Here is a 26,416-nt window from a genome sequence, read left to right on the forward strand (position 1 = left end):
CCGCCTTTTCGCCTACATTTCGCTGCATGGAAGTCGGCCTTTATCCATCGGGCGACTCCGAGCGCGCGCCAACAGCGAACGGATTTTATTACAACGCTCCCCGCCATCTAGTAAACAATCCAAGAACTAAACTAGAGGTAGCCACGCCATCTAGTAAACAATCCAAGCGCATCTTTTCATCATATACAAGTACCGCCATCTAGTAAACAATCCAAGAACTAAACTAGAGGTAGCCACGCCATCTAGTAAACAATCCAAGAACTAAACTAGAGGTGGCTACATACATACGTCGAGGATGGACAGACCCACGCCTTAAGGAGCTTCGCCCCTAAAAGCTGGCATTGCTCCGAATGAAACTGGTGGCCTGAATGTCAGAAAGTGTAACGCTCTAAAATTCCTTAACTTAGCATGCAGCCGAGCGTTGTGGGCACTAGCATGTCACCGTACATACAATTCCTCTTGTCCAGTTTGTGGCTGATGATGGCTTTGGGCAACAGGTCTATAGACGGAAGCGAGGTAAGGGAAAAATGAACTTCCGGTACTGAAATATTCATTAATGTGGAGGCGTTGCAATTGAAACCACCAGACATTCATGAATCTCTCAGACAGCGTCTAGAAAATCACGACGCCCTTGAAGTCGAGTGTTAATATGCAAACCGAAAATTGTGAAAATTACTGGGGAAAGCTTGTCAGTGTGAATTTCAGAGTGCTAGTTGGTAGACACTCAGTGCTGCATGTTTTTTTTAAAGATCAAGTTTTTTTTTGAAGATAGGTGGTCGGATAAAACGGAGGACGCATGAGCGCGAGTTTTTTTTTTTTTTGTACCGAGCGCGTCGGCGTTAAGCACTCTGGGGTATCCTGGGTTCTTGTTTTATGCAAAACAGTGGTTTTAGTGGGGCCTAATTTTGTCCTTTTCGTCCGTTTTGTAATTACCGATAGTGTTTTACATGTCTTCCTGTTTTTCTGCATTTAAAATACACGCCTCTTGTTTTGCATCTTTAAAATCAGCTGATTGGAAACACGGAAATGTAATTTAGGCTTTCCGTGAGCCCTCTATCACAAAAGAACTCCATTTATGAGCATGCCAGTGAGTGCAACGACTTCAACACATATTACAAGCACCCAATCGCAAACTGACTCAGCGTCATGTCCCCATTTGTATGTCCCGTCAAGCATAGCGTGATACGAACACCTGCTTGCCACTGCGGGAAAATTGAGCTATCCCCGGGGGACGGCTGCGACACTTGCTCGACAACCTCCCTCCGGAGCAGTTCTACGGAAACGTATTAACGTTGAGCAGTGAAAATGTTGAGGGCGCGCATCGAGAACCGAGTCGTCTATTCACCGCATCCGGAGGTCAGCATTCCGGCATGCTCCGTATACGCGTACCTCAAGTCATACCTCGGCATCCAGGATTCCAAGATTGCTGTGGTGAGCCGGCGCAGAAAGCATCACATTTTTCCAAGCAGGTTTTTTTACCACTTTTCTATCTGTACACGAATACTACAAATAATAATGCCTTCATTCAAATAGGTGATAGCAAGGATGAAGTAGACGTTGCGGCAGTGACATGTTCCTGTTTTACGCGTAAAAATCTTCTGTCCCGATACTTCCTTAAATGTGCGAAAGCAAATCCTGCAGCGGTGTTTTAAGTATCAAAACTAATTATCAAAAGTATCAAATTAAGTAGCAAAAGCAAATCCGTGCATGTCTAGTGCAACCGCTGGTATAATCGTATCCTGTCAACCTTACAGAAATATATATGTACAGTCTTTTTCAAAATGTGCTAAGCCAAGCCAAAAATGATCAGGGCAATAGTTTTGATTGATTGATTGATTGATTGATTGATTGATTGATTGATTGATTGATTGATTGATTGTAGGGTTTAACGCGCCGGTGCAACGCAGGCGATGGGGCGTGCCGTCGTGAACGGCTGCAGATTACCGCGCGTTTCTTGCTTTTCGCCTCCATCAGAAACGCGACCGCCACGGCCGGGAATCGAACCGGCCTCCTCGTGCTCAGCGGCGAAATGCCTTAGCCACTGTGCCAGCGCGGGCGGCGGCAAGAAATTTCTAAATACCAGCTTGCCTCTCAAGAGAGGATGAAACATTTTATGTCTGCAAGGTGAAGACAACACGTTTGGTTCTCACTTTAATGAAATATTTTGGCCACAGTTCAGCGTTAAGCTTTAGCTTTGAATTCTTTGCGGCCAAAATCATTTAGCCTGGCCTAGAAACTTCCAAAAGTACTGCTCATGGATGCATGCATATATCCATGCTGCTACACAGAAATATATGCGTAGATGAAGACATACATTCATACATACATACATACATACATACATACATACATACATACATACATACATACATACATACATACATACATACATACATACATACATACATACATACATACATACATACATACATACATACATACATACATACATACATACATACACGAAGCGACGCCCTTTTACCAGGCTCCCTATACTTTTGTTATGTTAGCAGCACTTGCTCATAATCAGCAAACGAACATCCCTTCTAGCTCCGGTTACCTCGACATCATTATCGCCTATGCATAATCATCATCACCACTTAAGTGGCTCTTTCGCCCGAGTGCCAGATTAAACTGGCCACGCCAACCATCGTACGCCAATAGATAAATACATACGTTTAGCCACTCTTGTCCCCTTGCCCAACCCGTATCCGCAGCAAAGCGGCACTGAGTCGCACAATCGGTTGCCTCGCGTTCCGCGGCCAGAAACAGTTGGAGTGCAAAACCCCAATCTTAGCATACACGATATAACCACAGACCCTTCCCAGCCTCCGAACGCACGCTGAATGCAAGACCCACAGCTGCATCCCGCCAAAAAGTGGTTGCTTCCGCGCTACGTTGTATCCCACGGTGGCTGCCACTGAAATATTCCTTCCCGTGAAATGGTCTCGCTCCGGCGATTAAAAAGAAGGTTCTCTTCTCCCTGTATAGTCACAGTGGTGCTGGCTAACATCCTCAACCTTCAGATACAGTTTTAGTAAACATAAATACCCAGGAATTGAACGAGAACACATTCGCCCAGATGGCACAATTGGTAGAGCATCCGACATCGTATCGGAACGCGGGGTCGGTCCCCACTCTACATTCGTCTTTTCTTTTTCTTTTTTCTTATGTAAAGTTAAAAATCGACATTTCCCTAACTATAGTAAAAAATTACCTAAAACTTCCCATCTGCCAATTTTGGCGTTGTAGACTGCCGGCCTTCGCGTATTTCCTCAACGAGCCCTTCATTTCCCTATCGTACATGGTATATTGTATGTATATATATATATATATATATATATATATATATATATATATATATATATATATATATATATATATAAATCTAGAGAAAGATAAAACTCACAAAGCGCGAAGAAATAGTATAAGTAAAGAGTCGGATACACAGCAAGAACAATAACAGACAAGGTTTACTTACGTAGCGGCAACGGGACTTGCCTTCATCAGAGTAAAGTTACATGATTTTGCTGTCGCAACCAATTTGAACACATTTCTTTTATAGGTTTGCAGAAAACTGTGAGAAGGAGCGGAAAATTTTTCGGAAATGGAGAGTATGCATACAGTCCGGCTACGCCTATGTTACAACAACAACAAAAAAGGGGGGGGGGGAGCGAGAGAGACAAAGGGGTCGTATTAACAAAGCAGCGTTCAAGGTTGCACCATGACGGGTCAACGTATGCCGCGTGGGCTGCAAGTTCAGACAATGCGGGAAACTGGACAACCGCGGTTTCAAAAGAAAGGGAAGAGTATACAGTAAGGTATTCAGTGGCTGGGGAGACTGGTTGGGGCGGAAGCGAAGATGGGTGTGCCCCCCACGGATGAAGAGAATAGATACGGGGCACAAAAGAACATTTCACAGAAGCTAGCAACTGAACAGGAAATAGGTAGGGTCGCAAAAGATTAAACATTAAAAGATCACAAAGAGTTAAACATTCTTAAGTGGTGGTGGGAACGAGGCCTCCTTCCCCAGGACAAATGGCATTGTTGAGCCGCATTAGGCTAATAAAGCTGCTGTATTAGGAGAGCTTCTGCGAATTCTGATGGGAAACTAAAGGGTAGGAATCATGAACATAGTTATAAAAATTATGAAGCCGCCAATTTTAATCGAGGGATAAGCACGTTAGTTTTCCGTAACTTTCATTAATCCCAAGTGTGGCTGACCCAAACTTATAAATGAGATAAGATTCCGGAACCTCGCGTTCGTGGTGCGTTTTGAAGGCGGATTCTAAAATCGTTGCTTTAAGATGTTCAAATGCATGGCCGGGACTGTTCACATGTCTTGACAGGGGCAAATAAGGGCAGCTTCTTGCATGAGAGCAGTGATTATTGAACCGTATTCGGAAGGGCGTTTCAGTTTGGCCGATATATTGTTGCCTACAAACAGTGCACTCTAGAAGATATACGACATTAGCGGAGTCACAGTTGGAGTTATCTTTTATATTTACGTAGTAGTCTGAAGCCGTGCTGGTGGCGCGCTGTGTAGTGGTCATGTGTGGGCATACTTTACATCGGGGTTTATTACAGGGCATGCAGCCAGTAGTTGCCGGTCGGTTGATACGAGAGTTTGTAAGAAAGTCACCTAAATTTTATTACGCCGGTAGACAACGCGTGGTGGTTCGGGGAATATGCTTTTTAAGCGGTCACTTTGCATTAGGATATTGTGATGTTTTTTTAGCACGGTTGACACTCTTGGAGCGGAGGATGAGTGGGTTAAAACTAAGTTTGCGGGTTCCCGTTCGGAGCTTTTTTCTTACAGATTACGTTACGGTCTAATTGGTTGGTTCCCACAATAGCATCGTCGATAACTTTTTCCGGGTATTTTTTATTCAGGAGGGTGGTCTTGAGTTCTCTACAGTTTGAGTCAAATTCGGCTTGGTTTGAGCAAATTCTCCTAAATCGGTGGGCTTGGCTGTAAGGTATTGCTGTCTTGCAGTGTATGACATGGCTACTTCGGAAGTGCAAATACTGCCGCGTGTCTGTCGGTTTTCTATACAGTTTAGTTTGAAACTGACATTGGAAGGTAGTAACGGTGACGTCCAGAAAGTTTACACTGTGTTCCGAATAGGAATGAGCAAGGGAAATACTAGGATGGGCTAGGTGAAATGCCTCAATGAAGGTGAGGAGCTCCACCTCACCGTGTTGCCAAATCATGAATATGTAATCAATATACCTTTTATAGTACATTGGCTTTAAATTTTGGGTGTCAAGAAAGTTTGATTCCAGGTGAGCCATAAAGATATTGGCGTAGTTAGGTCAGATACGAGTTCCCATTGACGTTCCGCTGACTTGCATGTAAGGAACTCTGTCGAACTCAAAATTGTTAAGTTCAAGAATAAAGCTAAGGAAGGTTTGGAGAGCAGAAGAATTGATAGGTTTGTCGCACGATGACTGCTCATACGCAAGGGATACAGCGGCGATGCCATCTTCATGGGGGATGTTAGTATACAGTGACGCAACATCGAGGATGACTAGAAGGCAGTTATCAGGAATTTCAATTTTTGAAATGTCTGAGAGAAAGTCATTGGTATCCTTAATGAAGGAGGGAAAGATGGGCGAAATGTTGCAAATGAGATTATCCCCATAGCGCGAGAGGTTTTCGGTAACAGTGCCAATGCCAGAAACAATGGGGCGCCCTGGGTTGTTCACCTTGTGAATCTTTGGGAGAAGATAGAATGTACCGGCTACCGGGCTTAAGGGGATCAGGGAACGAGCCGTGGTTTCATTTATTGTTTTATTTTTAACAAGCTCAGCAAGTTTATCCTTGACAATTTGCTTATAGTCTTGAGTGGGATCTTTGGGTAGTGCTTTATAGAACGTCGATACTGATAGTTGCTTATTGGCCTCGTTAACATAGTCGGTTTTGTCAAGGATTACGATTGCGCCTCCCTTGTCGGCAGGTTTAATGATTATGCCGGGACAGCTTGCGAGTTCCTCTAGTGCTTTCTTTTCGTTGGTAGTCATGTTGCGGTGGAAAGAAATTTGTGTTTGGTATGCTTTTCGCACATCGCGTTGGACAGCTTTGATGTACATGTCGAGTCAACTATCACGCTGTGTGGGAGGGGTCCAGTGCTTATAGCTAGGTAGGGGTCTGCGGGCTTCTTCCGTCGCGGGGTGATCGTAGAAGTGTTCTCGTAGCATCATGTTTCTGGCGAAGGTATCTAAGTCCTTAAAACGTTGAAATTCATCAAAACCACCAGTAGCCGGGCAAAAGTTTTAGCCCTTTGACAAGACGTCCATCTGAGCTGGGGAGAGGGTTATACTTGAATGTTCGTTACATTCCCGGTAAGGTTTTCTTTTGTGACGGCAGCCGAGGGAAAATTATTAGTACAGGGGTTTAACTGAACTGTTTGGGGTGCAGTAGTTGAAGCATTTATTACAGTCGTAGTGACATTATCGGTCGTATTGTCAGAGTGGGGGCAGTTACTAGTGCCGGAGCTTGTTAGGTTCTTACGTATGTGGCCAGTGTTAGAAATCTTATCTCGGTTAAGCTTTCGGTCTTTTGTTCGGGATATGGCGGAGGCCGTCTTAGATTCATAGTTGCAAAAAGGTTCGACTCCCTTTTGCTTAGTTCCTGACTAAGTAGTTCCTCTTTCTTTCGGAGAGAATGGGCTGTAGTTGCGTAGTGATTGAGGATTATTTCAGTTAATTGTAAAGATGCTTTATCGAGTACCTGTTTCCACTTATTCATGTTGGACGGGGAGAGTTCGGCAGTAGCAGGTTTTATTGTAATCCTAAGACCCCTGGGAGCGACCGCGGCAGTCAAGTACTGTGCAAGAGCGGAAACGTGCAATTCGGAACGTATGCGCTTTTCGGTGATTTTTCTTAGCTTTAAAAACTGTCTTGAAACGGGGTAGGACGCCGCCTTACCTGTTTTTTTTTTGTGTTATAGTTAGTTGCTGCTATGCTGATTCTTTCGAAGGTTGTAAGGGCATGTGGAACGGAAGGGTGGATTTTGGACCCCAGAAGGTCCGGCAGACGCAGTGCTGTTGGTTTTCGTGGGCTCGGCGGTCGCTGAAGATGCGGAGGTTGAGCGTGGCATGCTGTTGGTGCGGCGCTGGTCAGGGAGCTTTGTAGTGTCGCCGCGAGCGTTCCCTCGGGGCGTTGTGGCCGCTGCAGGTTTGGCAGTAGGGGTTGGCATGTCGCCGGTGCGACGCTCGTCCGTTGCCTTCGGGTTTGGGGCGCTGGCGCTCGTCCGGGGCGCCGTGGTTGCGGTGGATCTGGGGGGCGGTGGCGGTGGGCTGCTGGCACGACACTGCTCCGGGGTCCTTACACTGGATAGAACTGGAGGCAGTGGTGGAAAGTCGCTGTCATTTGGCAAGATAGCCGGGGCTGCAACTGGGTCGGCGGTGCATGCTGGGCTGGCGCGACTTCGCATTTCAATTAACGAGAAAGAATCACTTGAGAAGTTGGCACGTCGCCACAAAATTGTAATCAAGCCCGCTGATAAAGGTCGGTCAATAGTGATAATGAATCGAGATGATTACATCAAAAAAGAAGACCGACAATTATCCGACACATCCTTTTACAAAATTCTTCAATCAGATCCAACTTCTGAATATAAAGAAATTGTCAAGGAAAACCTCGAAGCACTACTGGAGGCTAAAGAAATGGACCGAACGACGGTGCGTTCTCTAATACCACTCAGCCCAATAGCAGGCAGGTTCTACCTTTTGCCCAAAATTCACAGGGCACATGTCCTGGTCGCCCAATCGTATCTGCCATAGGCACGGTTACCGAAAATATTTGCCTCTATGTCGACAACTTAATCAACAGAATTACCCCAAACTTTCCTTCATACATACGAGATACCAACCACTTCCTCTCTGAAATATTAGACCTTGAGATTCCCATTGGCTGTCTGCTTGTCACCATGGACGTCACGTCACTGTATACCTATATTTCCCACTCTGATGGAATACATGCGGTGATCCACGCTTACAGTGAATCGCGGGAGCCTAAGCCAGTTGAGAATTTCACATTGGCCGTATTTCTGAGATTAATTCTGGAGCTAAATAATTTCGAGTTGAATGGCAAACACTGTGTTCAAGTCAGTGGTACATCCATGGGCACAAGGATAGGGCCAAATTATGCAAATATTTTCATGGCAATTCTCGAGGAGGAGTTTCTTGCAAGCGTAGAATTGAAGCCAATGTTTTGCAAGCGCTTCATCGACGATGTCTTCTTGATTTGGCCACACGAAGAATCCAGTCTCCTAAGATTTATAGTCGAGTTTAACGCGGTCCACCCTAACATTTCTTTCTTACACCAATTTTCCGCTACCAGCATCAACTTCCTCGACGTGACGTTTTCTGTCTCGCAGAAATAGTTAGAGACCAAACTTTACCGAAAACCGACAGACTCCCATCAATATTTGCATTTTCAAAGTAGTCACATTAAGCACTGGAAGACGGGCATACCCTATAGTCAAGTGCTTCGCTTCCGCCGGATATGCTAAGAGGAAACAGTTTTTCTTTCCAACTGTGAAGAACTGAAAAACGATCTGCTTAAACAAAAGTACCCACTCCAATTAATTGATGATTCCATTCGCCGAGCAGGAGCGCTGAGCCGCAATGAACGCCTTAACTCCAGGAAGCCAGCCGACCGACGCGTTTCACGTATTAACCTAGTTCTCACTCACTCCACATCTGTGCCGAATGTTTCTGGCATACTTCGAAAGCATCACAACCTATTAAGTCAAAGTCCTCGACTAGCATCTATATTTTCTGAACCAGCACGTGCTGTCTACATGCGAAACAAAAACCTGCGCGACATTCTGACATCTTCGAAGCTCAGCTATTCACCAGTGACCGGTTGTGTGTCCTGCAACAAGCCTCGTTGTCAGGTATGCCCCCACATGACGAGAACGAAAACAGCCTCTAACAACACCTCACACTTCTCTGTAAAACTGAAGGGAAATTTTAACTGCGACAGCGCCAACGTAGTTTACCTGCTCGAGTGCAATACCCGCCACCTGCAATATATTGGCCAGACGGCGAACGCTTTTGGCCAATATATTGCACGTTCAACAATCATAGGGCACAAGCCAAGTCTCTTCCTAACCTTCCTTTGTCCCGTCACGTCGGAATCTCGGGTCATTCATTCCATAATTTGAAGGTAACAATGATTGAATCCAATTTCAACAGCAACCACGCACCCGAACTTCGCGAATCATGTCTCATATTTAAGTTCAAAACCGCATCCTCTGGGTTGAACGAAAGCATGGGCGCGCTGACCTGTTTGCCACAGTAATTACTCGCCTTTCTTCCGTTCGCTTAACGCGTGACCAATTCTCTTTTTAAGCATACCGGCGCCAGCTTCATCCTTCCAGGTTCATTTACTTAGCCCCTTCTAGGTAACGACACCTGAATCCGGTCTTGCCGGAAACCATTACCGCGTAGTTCATGAATTGTACTTCGCGTCATTTTCCTAAACTGCGTCCTCCGGGCAGGGAAAGGACATTTGTGCTCACCGGTTAACCCGCGAAGACACTTTCCATTTACTTCTTCTAAAGTATACCCACTTACGGACGTAGTCGTAAATCCCACTCCTTCACGCATCCCTTGTTCGGCTCCCCTTCTCTCTGTCAGGGTTTCTGGAAATGCTGGACGCGACGGACGGCCCGTCTCCCGCGGGCGCGACGCACGACCCTTCTTTGAAGGGGTTATTCCTTGTTGCCAACCACAGCGTGACGCATTCCTAAGAGGCAAAGCGAGGGCGTGCTGACGCGCGTTTCCCAGTTCCTTATCTCGTTCTGCCGCCTTTATTTCTTTCTCTCCCCCACCCCCGCTTCTTCTGTTAACTCCTATGAGAAGGGGCGCCAATTTACCTAGGGTGCCTCGATGCGCACACTCTCCGCTGAGGGTGAGGACAACCACGTCGTCTGCTAGCGCGACCGCCATTTTCTTGCATCCGCTGGCCGCGGGGCGCGCGTTTGCTGCGTGACGCGCCTTGATAGTGCTGGTCTCGCTAACAGTGTGGGCTCGATTTGGATTTACTTTGGACATACATTCCTTTTCTAGGGTAGATAAACAGAAGAGTAAGGTTTTGGTGAAGGATTCTCTATTTTGAGATTAGCGAAAGTATGGTGAATGCCTTTGACTTTTTACGATAGGTGACACGGCGGGCAACTTCTCGCAGTCGTTGTCAAACCGGCGCCGTGAACTTGCTGTCGTTGCGTTTACATGTAAACATAGCAGAAAGAAGGCAAAGTACACGAAGGAAAGGAACTGCGGACATTCCTACATATTCATGTAGGAATGTCCGGCACGCTTACGGCCACTGAAACTTGGGGTACGTACATAGGATTACCTGGTGGCAAACTGTGTCATGTATGCATTGTGCGATCTAAATATGATTGATTGAGTCATAAGGTTTAACGTGCCTACGCTACACAGGCGACGAGGCGCGCCGTAGTGGAGGGCGCCGGATTAATTTTGACCACCTAGGGATGTTTAACATGCGCCGAAATCTGGAACACACGGGTGTTTTGTATTTTCGTCTTCATCAGAAAATCGGCCGCACGCCGAGAATCGAACCAGCGTCCTTGGGCTGCAATTTACACATAAAGGCTTACACGGGAGTAGGAATATTATCTTAATACCTTGAAGCACCAATACACTATGTACAAAATGATGAAGAACATACCCCACTGCTGTTACATAATACATTATGTACAAAATGATACAAACGCACTTCACTACAGTTATAAAACAGGTAATGATGATTACGCTCGGATGTTTTCGAACTTGCTTTTTGAAGTTTTGAATTGCGTTGTTAGCATGTGTGATGTTCTTGAAGTAGGGTCTATGTTCTTGATGTAGGGTGGATGTTCTTTTCAGGTGTGCCAACTGCTTTTTAAACTCAGCACAATCCCTTTGTGTCTCACTATATTTTTTGTGAGAGTTTCATTTGCCGAGTTTGGAATTCCGGCATTCAAAGCTTCGACACCTGCGCTGTTGAGTTGGAGATTTTCCGATGACGTCTCTTGTGATGCCGTGTGAGCTGACTCGAGGAGCATTTCCGCTCTCTCTGATGATGCGTGAGGTTCTTCATCGGGGTTGTCCACCTCTTCATTGGGGATGTGGGCTCAGGCTGCGTTCGTTCTCTGGGTGGCTTTCGCTGCTTTAGAGCAACTAAAAGCAGAAAGATGTGCGAAGCAATGATCAAATAAGCAGTAAGTTCAGGGAAAGAGCGGTAATCAAGGAACGGGAAATCAAGACAAAGAACAAAGCGGACACACTGCATGGCAAGCGTCTCAGCATTTACAATAACCAGGTTGAGCGAGTGTGCCTTTTCCAGTGAAAATGGATAAGAGGATGCATGAGGTTAAGGCTGTTGTGTGGGCTGATCGAGATTACAGTTGAATAGGTGGAAGTGACTCCCGATAACAGCAGGAGAAGCAGCATTGATACATATACAATTACATGCATGCATGAATGTCGTGTTAAAGTCAAAGAGGTGAAGCATGCCAGACCGACGGCTCTAATGCCGCTGGAACGTTTCCCAGCGGCCACCCCTGATTTGTTAAATAATGTACGCACTTATACTAAAACACGCAGTCAATCAAATGGTAAATACCTACCTCTGATTGGGAAAGGCGTTGGCACAGCATTTGGCTTCAGCTTCTTCCATACATCTGCCCGGTTTTGTTCAAAAGAGGATCTTTCAAAGTGAGCCTGCACGATAAATTGTCAATATAGGTGCCTTTCTCCCGAGTAATAAGAATAAATGACGTGCAATCAAGCAAATCGAGCAAATCCACACGTATATCGGCGTACATCCGCACATGATTCACATAATAGAGGTGTAATTCACATTACTTTTCACCTCCATGCGCTACTTTTATGACATGATAAGCGAGAATAAATGTCCTAAATATCATAATTTTTCCGCACAACAAGATGTAAGCAGACCTTACGTTCAGACGACGAGGAGAAACACGAGCATAACGCGTCGCATGCAGTTTTACGCTTCGGGATATATCATTCACACTGCTGAAATGGGCCTTTGCTGAAGTAAGCGTGATGCTCCGGGATAACGCTTCAGGACTGAGAAAGGTCGCACACCTTCTTGCAACGAGCGCCTTATTTCGTGATACTAAGTGAAATCACTGAAGATACAAAGCGCCATACGTTTCATATCGGCCCCGTTTGCATCAATCAAATATAAAAAGGCCGCCAAAGCATGATGAAACCTCGAACTTAAACACATAAAACCGTACGTCTGGTATCTAGAAACCGCCACACAGACAAGCTGATAATAGCCCCAAATGGATATGGCATTGCTGAGAAGCCGGGTACTTACACAGCATATGCAGGAGTTGTTCGTCGGCTGTCACTTGTCCCGCTTGATCTTCGCTGTCCACAGAAGCCACCTTTTTCGGTCTCTAGGAAACGAAAACATCCTCCAGACATTTGTAGCGCTGTTACAACACTTGGGAACGCAGCACCCAGCCATTTTGCAAAGAGACTTTGTGAAGAGCGCCGCTTTTCGCGCGCCTAGCGCGGGAGTCGACGGGGGCGGGATACAAGAAAATGGCGGCGGTGCCTTCCGAGAACCGGTTTTCGCGGTGGCGACCCCTTTAAAGAGTGGCGCCACCCTCAGTGGAGCGGGCGCGCATCGAGGCACCCTAAATTTGCCGCCTTCCTAGACGTCCCTTTGCATTTTTCTTTTCTCTATTGTTTTGTACCACCTGCCAATAATTATTTCTAAGCAGGGCGCATTGTAGCGCACCTTTTCTCCCTAAAAAGAGGGAGGGCAGTGCATTCCCTCTCATGTGTGTACCTTCCGTTGTTTCTTGCTTTGCTGAATGATGACGTATGATTTCTTTTAAAGCGGGCGCACTGTAGCGCAACTTCCTCTCTCTACACGCACCTATAAAAGCGTGCTGCAGTGTACTGTAAATGTTACTCCGATGAAGACTGGACCTCCAGTCGAAACGTTAGAAAACATGTTTGTTTTTGTTTTTTGAGACGAGCGTCGGACTCTACTTTTTGACGCGCACACACACACACACACACACACATATATATATATATATATATATATATATATATATATATATATATATATATATATATATATATATATATATATATATATATATATATATATATATATATATATATATATATATATATACATATAGAATATATATATATATATATATATATATATATTTATTTTCCGCTCCCGGAAAACGGCAATTTTTTCTCGACTTATATTTTCGCTTATTTTGTCAATGAATCAAAGAAACGTGACAAGCACACGTCATTCGGCCCTATTAAATATTTCGAAAAAAAAAAAGCCGAATAGCACTGGCAATGACGACTGCAACCTTTATATATATATATATATATATATATATATATATATATATATATTGCCGCGTGGAACTTGTTAGAGAAATTACCTAGCCGAGAAATGAGCTGGCCAGACACTCGACTTGCAAAGCGCGCAATCCCCCAAAGTGGGCATGTGCCGTGGTTGTGCGGCAGCCCGGCTATCCGTCGAGGAAGAAGAAGACGCTCTGGTGGACTAGCGTGTGCTGAAATACCTAGCTGCCTGTCCGAATTTGCCTTCCTAATTATCTGCCAATAAAGACACATTCGTTTACTACTTGTGAATAAGCGTGTTCCTTGCTCCGCAACATCTGTGGTGGAGGTGCTACCCAAAACGGAGCTTCGGAGCGGCCGCCGCATCCCAGAAGGAACGATGTTGGCTTCTGGAGCCTCTGGATCCGCGCCACCGTTCGTCACTATCTCCCACCTTCGCGAGCCCGGGCTCCTCACCGATGGCGTCGATGTTGAAGATTGGCTGAAGATGTACGAGCGCGTCAGTGGCCATAACAGGTGGGATCCGACAATCATGCTGGCCAACATAGGATATTACTTGAGGGACACCGCAAGTCTGGTATGAAATGACCGAGCACGACCTGAAGAGCTGGGACGATTGCAAGTCCCGATTGATGGAACTATTTGGGCAACCAGAAGGACGTCAGCTCGCGGCGAAAAAGGAACTGGCGACGCTTGCACAAACAACCACCGAGTCCTTCGTGTTTTATATCCAGGACGTGCTCTTCCTCTGCATGAAGGCTGATGCCCAGATTACAGAGGCCGACAAAGTAGGCCATGTGCTCAAAGGAATCGCGGATGACGCTTTTCACTTGCTGCTCTGCAAAGACTGCACCACCGTCAGCGCTATTATCAAAGAATGTCAGAAGTTTGAGCAGACCAAAAGCCGCCGCATCACAGCGCCGTTCACCCGACTGCCGAACACCGCTCCGACATCTTCGTGCGAGGACCACGTACCCTCTCGCTGACAGTCCCCGTCTGACGTTGGCCGAGATGCTCCTGAGGGTCTGACGCGCGTCATACGACGCGAGCTCGAGGTAATGGCACCGGCCTCCCTATTTCCCTTGGTTCCGACGACCCTGCCCTCCACTCCTTTGTTATACACGATGGAGTCTTATATCGTCGCAACTTTCGCACGGATGGTCCTGGTAACCTGCTCGTCGTTCCGGAACACTTACGTCGGACTGTGCTTCCCCAGCTTCATGACGCACCCATGGCCGGTCATCTCGGCGTGACCCGCACCTACGACCGCGTGTGACATCGTTTTTTCTGGCCAGGACTCTACCGCTCAGTGCAGCGTTACGTGCGTGAATGTGACCTGTGCCAACGCCGTAAGCTACCCTCCAAGCTACCAGCAGGCCAGCTGCAACCACTTGAAATTCCCACTGAACCATTTTTCCGGGCCGGACTAGATTTGCTCGGGCCCTTCGCCTTGTCTACTTCCGGAAACGAATGGATTGCTGTCGCTACCGAGTACGCTACCCGCTTTGCTATCACCCGTGCGCTACCCACCAGGTGTGCAACTAACGTGGCCGATTTTCTCCTCCATGATGTCATACTGAAGCACGGCGCCCCTCGGCAGCTTGTCAAAGACCGCGGTCGAAATTTCCTGTCTCAAGTCATTGCGGACATACTTCGCTCATGTTCGATTCGCCACAAGGTGACTACAGCTTATCACCCACAAACGAATGGCCTTACTGAGCGTTTTAATAGAACCCTTACGGACATGCTTGCAATGTACGTGTCTAGTGACCACAGCGACTGGGACTTTGCGCTGCCTTTCGTCACTTTCGCGTATAATTCCTCCCGTCACGACACTGCAGGCTTCTCACCCTTTTACCTTCTCTACGGGAGGGAACCGGCCATGCCGCTTGATACCATTCTGCGTCCCGCCACCCACCCGTGCACCGAATATGTCCACGAAGCCATCGCAAGAGCCGACGAAGCACGTCAGCTTGCCCGTTCCCACCTCGCCGTTTCACAAACCAGCCAGAAGAACCGATATGGTGGACGTCACCGCGTCGTGCACTTTTCACCAGGGTCCCTCGTCTTACTATGGTGCCCGACTCGCCGTGTGGGACTTTCTGAGAAGCTGCTTTCCCGCTATGCTGGCCCTTACAAAGTACTTCGTCAAGTTACGGACGTTACGTATGAAATCGTCCCCGTCGTCACTTCCAGCTCTGAAGCTCGGAGTGACATCGTCTACGTTGCCCGCCTCAAGCCTTACCACTCTCCTGATTCACCTTCCACATTGTAGCCGCACAGCACCGAGTCGGTGCTTATCCTGCGGGGGAGCTATGCCGCGTGGAACGTATTATAGAAATGAGCTAGCCGAGAAATGAGCTGGCCAGACACTTGACTTGCAAAGGGCGCAATCCCCCAAAGTGGGCATGTGCCATGGTTGTGCGGCAGCCTGGCTATCCGCCGAGGAAGAAGAAGACGCTCTGGTGGACTAGCGTGTGCACCAGCTGAAAGACCTAGCTGCCTGTCCGAATTTGCCTTCCTAATTATCTGCCAATACAGACACAGTCATTTACTGCTTGTCAATAAGCGTTTTCCTTGCTCCGTATAGCGAATCAGAAATGCGAATTGAGGGGCTCAGTGAATTAAGACAGAATAAGCGTTGGCAGTCAAGAAAACCTAGGAAAGAAAAGGGGGGAATAGTCAGAATAGGCCCTAAAAGCTTATACAGTCAAAATATGCCCTAAAGGCACAAGAAATTTTTACTTAATCAAATCAAATCCTCTTTATTTTTCCAAAGAACATTTGGAAGGAGGCCCGAACAATAAGTGGAGACTAGTCCACTTGACAAGGGTTCGGGCCCCCCGTTACAAGAAGGCATGTTTAACATGTTATACATGTTAAATCATGTTACGTAGATAAGAAATCAACAACAAAACATACAGCAGAATCAAGTTCACAGAGCAAGACTGCAGGCACAACAGCGGAATCCATTTCACCGAGCAGAATGATAACTTATTCACGATAACACCGCCATACAAATGAGAGAAAACATTTCATCAACATATGAATAAATTCAAAATTTCTCTCAAGATATCATTCAGCATGTACAAAAAATGTGCGCAGTTTTGCTCATCTAGAATTTCTATTATTATCGTCTGTTTGTGCAGGTAATTTATTAGCGTAGGGAGAGAACAGCGAAGCATTTGTTCCCCTTAGGAAGTTCTCGAAAAAGGTACTACGCAAGGTTCTGTGTTACGGGTTTTGTATATGGGTACCCGGTTTGTCAGATCTGCAAGGGACACTCATAAATTTTCAGGGTTATTAATGCTTTGATTGTATCTCATCGCTAGATTATATGAATAAAGATTGCGAGTAGAAACTAAATTAAAACGATGGAAAAGCGGTTTAGTGTGCGCGTGGTAATCTACATTGGCTATATGTCGAACAACTTTCTTTTGGAGTGCAAGTTGGCGATTTAAGTTCGTTATCGTGGTTCATCCCCAAACAAGGACACAGTAAACAATATGAGAGAGGAAAAGGGCATTGTAAATTTTTAGTTTGATCTGATGCGGTAAAAAGAAACGAAACTTTGCTAAAATGCCAACAGACCTTGCAATACGGGAAATAACCTGATTGATATGCAGATCCAACGACATGTTTTTATGAAAATGGACACCAAGAGCTTTAACGGAGTCAACTACTTCTACGATGTTGTTATCGAGAAGAAGACTTCCTTCTAACACAGCGCATGATTGTTTGGGCGAAAATAAAATTGCCTTCGTTTTGTTAACATTTATCTCCAGTGAATTTAACTTGCTCCAAGCGTGTAATTTGTCAACACAATCGTTTATTTCGGCGTGAAGTGTCGTTGTGCTTGAATTTCGGAACAGTATTGTCGTGTCATCCGCATATTAACAAATGTTGGTTTCGCACTAATCTTAATAATGTCATTGATGTAGAAGTTAAACAGGAGGGGGCCTAGGATGCTACCTTGTGGAACACCAGCATTCACACTTTTAAACGAAGAGAGGGAATCACCTATCACTACGGCTTGTTTACGAAAGTTTAGGTAGGTGCTGGGAAGCTGGAGTATACCCCGTATTCCATACAGCTCTAGTTTTTTTAACAACGTTGTGTGATTCAGGCCATCTAATGCCTTTGAAAAATCTACGTATATACCAGCTGTAAATTGGTTTTCTTCAAAAGCTTTTAAAATTATTTCTTTTTTGTTTTTATAATGCAAGTTCCGCTGATCTTCCTTTACGGAAGCCGTACTGAGCACTAGTTATTAGATTGAATTTAGAGGCGAAGTTTTCGATTCTACCATGTATATTTTTTTCTAGGGCTTTTGAGAACACAGGAAGAATGGAAATTGGGCGATAGTTAGAAAAATTGTTTTGATCACCACCTTTGTGAAGGACAATTACCTTAGAGAGCTGCATTCCTTTAGGAAAGTTGCCAGTAGTAATTGCTAGGTTATAAATATGGGCTAGTGGCGCTGCAATTATATCGAGTGTGTACTTAACGGGTTTTAATTGTATGTCGTCCACATCACAGACGTTACTATTCTTAAGTAGGTTAAAGGTCGTTATAAATTCATTTTCTCTCGTAGGGTTCAAGTAAATACTATTTTATTACTATGAATTAGATTAACCGCCTCGGGATGACGCGAAGTGTTCACAAGGTTCACAAAAAAATCATTGAAAGCTTCTGGTAATTCAATGCCTTTCAGGAGAATATCATTTACACTTATCTCAATTACATTGTAAGCCGCAGGAGAATTCAATAATTCATTTATCTTTTTCCATACTACATCTGCCTTTGCATTGCATTCCATGTGAAAAAATTAAACAGATATTCCCTTTTCGCGATACGAAGGAAGGAATTAGTCTTGTTTCTGTGTTGTTTAAAGAATTATCAGTCAAGGGGACTCCTTTTGGACAAGAACTTTTTAAGGAGTTTGTTTTTCTTTTTTATCAGCTTAAGGCAGAAGTTCGAAATCCAAGGTTCCCGTGATTGACTGTTTTTTTTAATAGTAATTAAAGGAAAGAAGTCATGGTAGGCTTCTTTAAACAGGCATAAGAATTTGCCGTACGCTTGATCACGTGCATCCGCGTGATATATACTGTTCCAATTAATGTTTTTTAGCTTAGAGCGGAATGTTTCAAGTGTTGTTTGATTGTTGTTTGCAATCTTTCGATTATCAGGGAGTTTTACGCCAATCATCTTATGAGAGGACCTAGTAAGTAGGAATATAGGCAGGTGATCGCTCCCCTGTGCTCCCCCTCTCCTAGTTGATAAAAAATTGGCATTTTGCCTAATGTTTCAGTGTCTTTTTATGACTTGTGCATGCAAGGAATTATCGCTAAGAAATGTAAATTATTAGAAGCGATTTTTATTTTTCATGAGTCGTCAGGATTGTCTGCACGAAAATGAGGAATACTGAGACCCAGAACTCTAATGTGCATTTGGAAAGCCGCTGGTAAAACACTCCGGAAGGGGTCTCTTAAGACTGCAGCCTTTTTTTTCAGCCTCAAAAAAGCACGCAAAGAAACTTAAAGCGAGGTTAGCATAGAGCAACCTATTCATTCCCTGCGCATACGTCTTCCCTAACATTAGAAAATATTGGTTAGCCTACAACGTCCCTGCTTAAAGGGACCCTGCAACGTTTTTTTAACTTTTTTTGAAATTCTAAATGCTTGCAGAACGTAGACACCCAAGACACTCATTACTTAAACTAGGGGTCGCAAAGTACATCAGCCAAAATTTACTCCTTAACGCCTATCAGATAACTTGGATACTCGCTGAAAAGATTTTTCTCTTTTCTGCCTTCACGTTCTTCGAGCACCCGAATTACGTAACTAAGGCCATTTACCGGCTGTTGGCCGGTTTTCCTTCAGTTGAAGCATTTAACGCTTTTCGACAGCAACTTTAAAAACAAAGCCATAAAAACAAAGCAGAAGCGGCAACACGCAGTGCCACTCCGTGGTGGCGATAACTACAACTTTCGCAGTGCGTCCAGACGCGTAGGTAAGAGTAAAAGCGTTTATCGAAAGTGTCCCAGCGTCCATCGAAAATATATAGTTGAGTTATGTCTGTGCGTATATATAAATATATGTATGTATAGGTGGCGTTCACTGTTAAAAGTAAGAAAAAAATAGGGATGACGCAACCGCCGCTGGTGCTTCTAGTGCGCTTGTCTTCACATGGCAAACAGGTGAAGCAATAAATGAAAATTATGAAGTAAGCCGTGCACGTCTGCGCCAATTCAGTGATGCAGTAACCTTTTAGACACAATAACATTTTAGAAACAACTCAAAAGAAGTATCAGACGGTAACGGCACTGGTAATTGCCCTTTAGAGCGTAGTGGAGCGGCAAAGGTGAGCGTCGTCCATGGGTGGGGGGCGCTCTGCCAACCCCCCTGCCCAGGAAAACCCGGAGGGGGATCCCCCCCCCTTATAGTCGGCACCTATTCTGACGATTTATATACTCCCCAATGTGAAATTTGTTGGCAGCGTGAGCTGCATTCTTCTCGTTACAGCACATTGCTGCTGCGTCTCAGGAAGTTATCGCATGATCTGCGAACGCACGGCGGCGCGCGCTACTTTGCTTTTATCTCGCAGCGCGCCGCCGCCGCCAGACGCCGTGTTGTAGGGAATTGTGTTTGAACCACCCGCGCAAATATCTGGTGGTTCGTATTACCCGCGCTCAGGGAGCAGCGTGCATGTTGTCGTAAATCTTTTTGCATTATCCCGCTCTAATGTCACATGGTTCGGGTTAGCGGCGAACGGAAAAGTGTCAGGGGGGAAGGCGGGGGGGGGGAGGGGCGCTCCTTGGCGGCGACTCGTGCTCGCAAAACTGGGAGTGGGAGGCATTGAAAGAGATAACGCCCTAGCCGCGGGTGCCGCCATCCTCCTCACACTTCGCCAGTAGCTCCTCTTTGTTTTCTCTATGCCTTCGCTGCTTCGTTCGCTCACTCAGTCACGTGGACGTAGTCGTACGCCGCCATCGCGAAATCCAGGTACCAGCCCTTAGAACGCTGTGTCCAAAAATACTCGAAGGAAAGATTCCACTCTGAGATATGCTAAAAACAATATCCTGTGTTCCACTCGCTAACTCACTAGAATCGGGAACGTGTTTCTACAATAATCTACACACAGAAGAAGAAAGATAAAAAATAACGTATTATACTCAACACTTACCTCCGGCCACATTCAAGCAGGTGCTAGATATGTGCACTGCGCAGGAATGTTTTTATTGATTCATTTTTTATTTTCAATTTGTCAACCTTGTAAACACTCACGTCTTTGCCGCCCGCAGGTATATCGTCCGCAAAGCCATATGGCCGTAGCTGCACGGGGTTGTGCTTGAGCTACTACCTGAAAACAGGGAATAAACTGTCTCACCTGTTCTAACAGTGTACTGTTGGGCGGTTTGCTAATTCAATTTAGAACAACTACAGCGCGAAAAGGAACGAAGACACGCGAAGTCATGCCTCGTCCCATCTTTTGTACACGTCTCGTTTCCTCTTCGCGCTCTAGCTACTTTAAAATGAGCTACTGTAGCTCAGCTAATTCATTAAGTCACAAAATCTTGAAAAGAGAGCTGTGGCGTAAATTGTCGGCACTTCATAAACGTACACCGAGATCACGAAAAGGAAATTACCCGCAGAATAACATTACAACAGTGGGGATTCTTGGATTCTGTAGAAGTTGTCATGCCTTCAATAGTAGGCTTCCTCTGTCCTTCAACAAGCTGGTATGCCACGAATGGGTTCATCAGGTCGTGACGTATGCGGCACAAATTTGGGGCTTCACGAAGCGATGTTACGGAAAAACCAGATCGGCCCAACAAGCTATGAAGACACGTTTGCTAGGGATTACGCCGAGATAAAAGGAGCTGCCAGGAGAGATGGTGAGCGTTTTTTTTTCTCCGCCCTGTCCTCTCGCAGGTGGACAACACGACGAGGTACACGCGACAAGAGTTACTACGAGCCTTCGAACGCTACGCAGTCGGGTTCCAGTCTTTGGGTTTGAAAGAGGGTGACCACGTGTGCGCCCATGTAAGCAACTCCGTAGATAGCTTCGTCGCCGTGTTCGGCCTCATCTTAGCGGGAGCAACCGTCATTCTCGCCAAGGAATCACTCACCCATCGTAAGTATGCATGCAGTCGCAGTTCCTGAGAATCAAACGTAGTAATCGGACCCTCACACCCAGGGTCTTTTCGTAAAACTTGCAGCTTTGGAAGACCACTGGACGCAATTTATTTTTAATTCCTGTCTCTAGAAAACAACCCCAACCTGAGGCGAACATTTTTCGTCATACGACACCCTAGAACTGCGTCAAGGTTTGTTTGTTCACCTATTTTAAACAGGATAGCGCAGGCAGTTCGCATATAAATGTACGGAAACACGTGTAAGACACAGACATTCATTGAACTGAGACAAATGAACGAAGACAAAACAAAAAGGCCTACATGTGCGCGCCCCACATGTGTTCTTTCGGCCCCAGTTTTCCTCGACAACAAGGCCCAAACGTGTTCAATGAAACAAGCAGGTGGATTTACTCCTACCACCCTGCCGTGTCAAATCGCAGTAGGGCAGTGTGACACATGGAGCTTTCATTTCGTGTTGGAAGTATTTTGCTGTACAATTTGTGGCAGGCAGCCAGTCCTGTTCTAATTCCGTCTGAGCTCTCATTTTGTTTTGAGATAACACAAAACAGCTTTGCGGTAACCGTGCTTCCACGCTGCTGTCTGACGACGTTGTACTAGAAGTGGATGTGGAAGTTTTCTTTGGCGATAGTTTTTACTTCAGATGTTCGGCAGGTCACCTAGTTTCAATTGTAGATCTGTGCCTTTAGTTTTGTTCGCTGAATACTCTGCATCGGCTTCGCGGAAGCCGTTCTGCCGCTTCGCTTCAAACGGCGGAATCTGACACGGCGTGTCCAATTTTTTGTTCCAATGCCCATATGAACTTCGTGGAAATTTTTTTGTTCTCTGTACATGTGTGCCTTTAAGTTTCTTTCCAAAAACATACATCGGTTTCTCCAACTTTGGACATCTTGCCCACTTTTACCTAAGACGTCTTGTGACCTCACTGTTTATAACGCTTACGTACTGCAATACTTTTAAACATCCTCCTGAATACCTTATGGAAGACTATTAGTGCAGGACACCAGAAACGCATTATAATTAGCAGTGTTTACCTCAAATGATTCACGAGTAGGCATGGAAAAATTCCTGTTCACAGCGTGGGAACCAAACACACAACGAAAAATTACGGTTTGTCTTGTAGAACACAACGGCTACTGACGAAGCTCTACGCTAATACCCTGCAGTGTTATCATAATTCAATGTCAAACGATCGGCGCACGGTAGCTTGGGGAGCCGGAGTTGTGTTGTAAGACTTGGAATGGCGGTGTAAGCACTGGAACGTCTATAGCGCCTTAGTAGTATACATGTATTAAGCCTTTCGGACACTTCCGCTTTTCTTGTATTACCGAAGCCGCGTTTTTGTCGTTTTTTTTTGCTCTACAATCATGCGCTTCCCGTGAAGTCATTTGTGCTAGTAAGGACACACCTCATGCATATGTGTTTTTACTTCGCAACCCCATTTTTAGTAACAGCTGGTTTAATGTAAACATTTTATGGCTAAGTTTACCAGTGTGCAAACTGCTATTGTTTATTACGCTGTCTTTCACGTGATATTTAGTTTGACTCCTCATTTAGCGGCCGACATACGTCAATCGTTAACAATTCTCATACATTTCATTTTCCCCGCTAATTTTTTTTAGGCAATCATTTTTCTTCTTCGTGAATATTTACGAAAAGTAAACAGTAATTGCGTCAAATCCCCTAAATGAGACGGTTTCTTCAGCACCAATTTTACCATTTTCTGATCTCCCCGTAACCCTTTAGCAGTAGCACCGCATTGAAGCATTAATGGAGCGCGCACGCGAACGCTATCGTGTTTATCCATTTCTCACACTTCCTGCATTTCTCTCAGGAGAGCTGATTTACCAAATGACTGACGGGGAAGCGACTTACGTCCTGACAGAACCCTCCAACGCGAAGAAAGTTCAAGAAGTATGCGACGAGATGAACATTCCAACAACGGTAAACCTGCTATTTTCTTAGTAGTCCTTCGAAAACAATAAAGAGGGATGGACCTGTGATCATCACCGCTTCAAATAAACGGAAAGCAACGGTTTGTTGGCTGAAAGCTACCAGACAAATCTCCATGCGCAGTGGCGCGCACATCGCAGGTAGTATGGATAGGGAGGTACACCACACAATTAATCGTATTTCTGTAATTGTAATTTAGATACACGTGTTTGGTAGGCTACAATATTTTGTGTTTCTCTGATCAGCTGCCGCTGCATCCCTGGTGTTTGACCTACCACTGCACAGTAAATAAATGGATGCGGCAGGTTTTAAATGGTTTTCAAAGAGTGGCTAAACTAATTTTCAACAGACAAGTGTTTAGAGGCCCTCTAAACACTTGTCTGTTGAAAAGAAACGTTTTAACCTTTTAGCCGGGCTAAAAGGTTAACTACGTTTCTTGTCAAAATGTCTCAAATGTCACCAGTAATATCACCGGCAAATATCCGTTTCTGTTCCCTCTCAAGGAATTACTATAGTATTTACCAGAATTTTAATTTTGGTAATGTCACTATTCATAAACGTCTGTGGGCAGTATTGGAGGTTAACATGCAGATAAGGAGCATCTCGTTCTAGTGAATGGCAGTATTTTATTGGACGGATGTCATGATACTGTTTCGTAGTCATGACAGCTGAGCTGACTGAATTGTTTACTCCGCAGGCTCGCTTTGTGCTTGGCGAAGCGGAGAACTTCATCTCTATCGCTGGTTTTGCGGAACTCGACGAGAAGAATTTTCGAGAAGTGCCCGCTACAGATTTCCGTAACACGCTTGTGGCTCTGATTTACACTTCAGGCACAACGGGAATGCCGAAGGGTGTTGAGATCACTCATCATTCTTTTGTCGCCAATATGGTGCAGTCCAGGTAAAGTACCTTCGGCTAAGTAGTTCGGATTTTGGCTGCTTCCTGCGCTTACCGTATTTCAATGCGGTGAAGTGTTATATGGTCAGTAGTTGGATGGCCGCAACTATTACATACTGCCAATCGGAGAACACAACGTTGAGACACAGGTTCGGCCAGGAACAAAAAATTAGCAGTGGCTTAGCTCGGCTATGCCAGGTTATACGTAGCGTGAGCTAAGGTTTAGCTGGTTATTCTTAGGTTTCCTGGTTGTCTAGGATTCGCTGATTATCATGTTTACTGTTGCTAAAACGATTTCCAAACCAATCCAATCCAATCCAGTCCAGTCCAGTCCACTCCGGTCCAGTCCAGTCCAGTCCAGTCCAGTCCAGTCCAGTCTAGTCGCTGCTTTTCGCGCATGTTTCCTCCCGCAGCACGGCTCTAAAGAAGCCACGCGAAACGGCTATCAAGCGGCTCCGGCGCAGCCTCACACTTGGGTACTGCACAACGAAGGTACACAGCCGGGCGAGCGCCGGCGCCAGTGCGGCTGCCGCAGCTATGACGTCACTCCTCTGGAATGCGCAGACCGGCCAATGGTCAGACTAAATTCTTTACACACCCGTACTCCAATTGGATTGGATTTCAATCCAACACAACCCAATTTATTCCAATACAATCCAATCGAAATCCAATCCAAGCCAAACCAATCAGATCCGATCCGATCCAATTCGATCCGATCCAAACCAAACCAATGCTCCTCGCGCTTGCAGAGAACGGCCCTTCACGGCCCACACGAAACTGCTCAACCTCGGCCAGTCTAGCTTACGCTACAAAAGAATGCAGGGTGACGCTCTGTAACTTAGACTACATCCGACCGCGGCACTTTGGAAAGGACGTTGTCTGACTAGCCCAACCCGGCCTGAACAATGAACAACGAACTTTGTTGACATCATTTACATTGTACACAATGCCGGAGGCCGGCAGAAAAAGCCATCCCAAGGACAGCTTGACAGATCTGTGGGCCCCCCTTTTGGCACCAGCGTACACCAGTGTTCTAGAGTGCAAAAAAAAAAATAAGCCGCATAGAAATATGGCATCACTTGCGCCATTGAAAGAATGGGAAAAAAACAGAACAACAACAATAACAACAACAAGAGAAGAAAAATAAAAAAAGAAAATAAAATCCCGCTACCTCTACGAAGTGAATGATGATGAGAGGGGCGAAGCTAAAATGCTTATCGGTAAAACCGTGAAACATTCGACCGCACATCATATAAAGACTCGACACGTCAAGCTTACCACCGCTCCGTTGACAAGCCCGTCGACGACGTCGATGTTTGTGATGATTATGTAGGGCTTTTTTGGGGCGAAGAGAATCTCCATGGGGAAGTTGGCAAATTCGGTGTGTGACATTTTAGCCACCTTGGCCGTCGCCTTCTGCAGACCGTCTTGTGTCGCGTACCCCCGGTACGTGTTTTGAGTTCGCAGGCGACGAACGACAACCTCTTCTTTTTTTTCTCCTCCTTATTGGGTAGCAATGAACGCGCTTAATGTTTTGACCTCTTCGGCCAATCTTCGGTTGGCCAATCCCTAGGGGGATCCTGCCACAGTCATCATTAATGTGCCGGATAGAACAGTAACGAGAGACGGGAGAGGGCCCAAGCAAGAGGAGCTTCTCCCCTAAAAAATGTGTACTGAACAGATAAATCACTCAATACAGGACCCGAAGAAAAATGCGAGCCGAATGAAAATGGTCATGCCTTGCGTACAAACCATACGCAAAAGAACATTTACACCGACGGATGTACTAAATCACTCAATGCATATAACTTACCTTCACAATACATGCATACAGATTTACATTACTCTATAATATATATATATATATATATATATATATATATATATATATATATATATATTGTAAAGGAGATAGCCGACGCCTGGGTAGTCGCTTAGAGAGGGGTTTATTCACGGTCGAGTTGTGCACACGCAAGAGCCGAGAGCAGGGTTCCGCGAGACCAGACGCCGAGCG

The 26,416-nt window shown here is 45.5% G+C and overlaps 1 protein-coding gene across 1 annotated transcript in view; it reads left to right on the forward strand.

Moving 5' to 3' along the window:
* The first annotated feature begins 1,220 nt into the window (after positions 1-1,220).
* The window catches only part of LOC144152018 (putative 4-coumarate--CoA ligase 2), a 97,843-nt gene continuing 72,647 nt past the window's right edge, over positions 1,221-26,416 (forward strand). Inside the window, exons 1-4 of the mRNA XM_077683203.1 lie at positions 1,221-1,431; positions 21,332-21,533; positions 23,387-23,496; positions 24,203-24,405. Of these exons, the coding sequence (XP_077539329.1) occupies positions 1,306-1,431; positions 21,332-21,533; positions 23,387-23,496; positions 24,203-24,405 (641 nt within the window). The 5' untranslated portion in view covers positions 1,221-1,305. The remainder of the gene's footprint in view (positions 1,432-21,331; positions 21,534-23,386; positions 23,497-24,202; positions 24,406-26,416) is intronic.

This window comes from Haemaphysalis longicornis, unplaced genomic scaffold, assembly GCF_048455015.1.
Source record: "Haemaphysalis longicornis isolate Haplotype H1 unplaced genomic scaffold, Haemaphysalis longicornis Haplotype H1 scaffold_9, whole genome shotgun sequence".
Lineage (NCBI taxonomy): Eukaryota > Metazoa > Arthropoda > Arachnida > Ixodida > Ixodidae > Haemaphysalis > Haemaphysalis longicornis.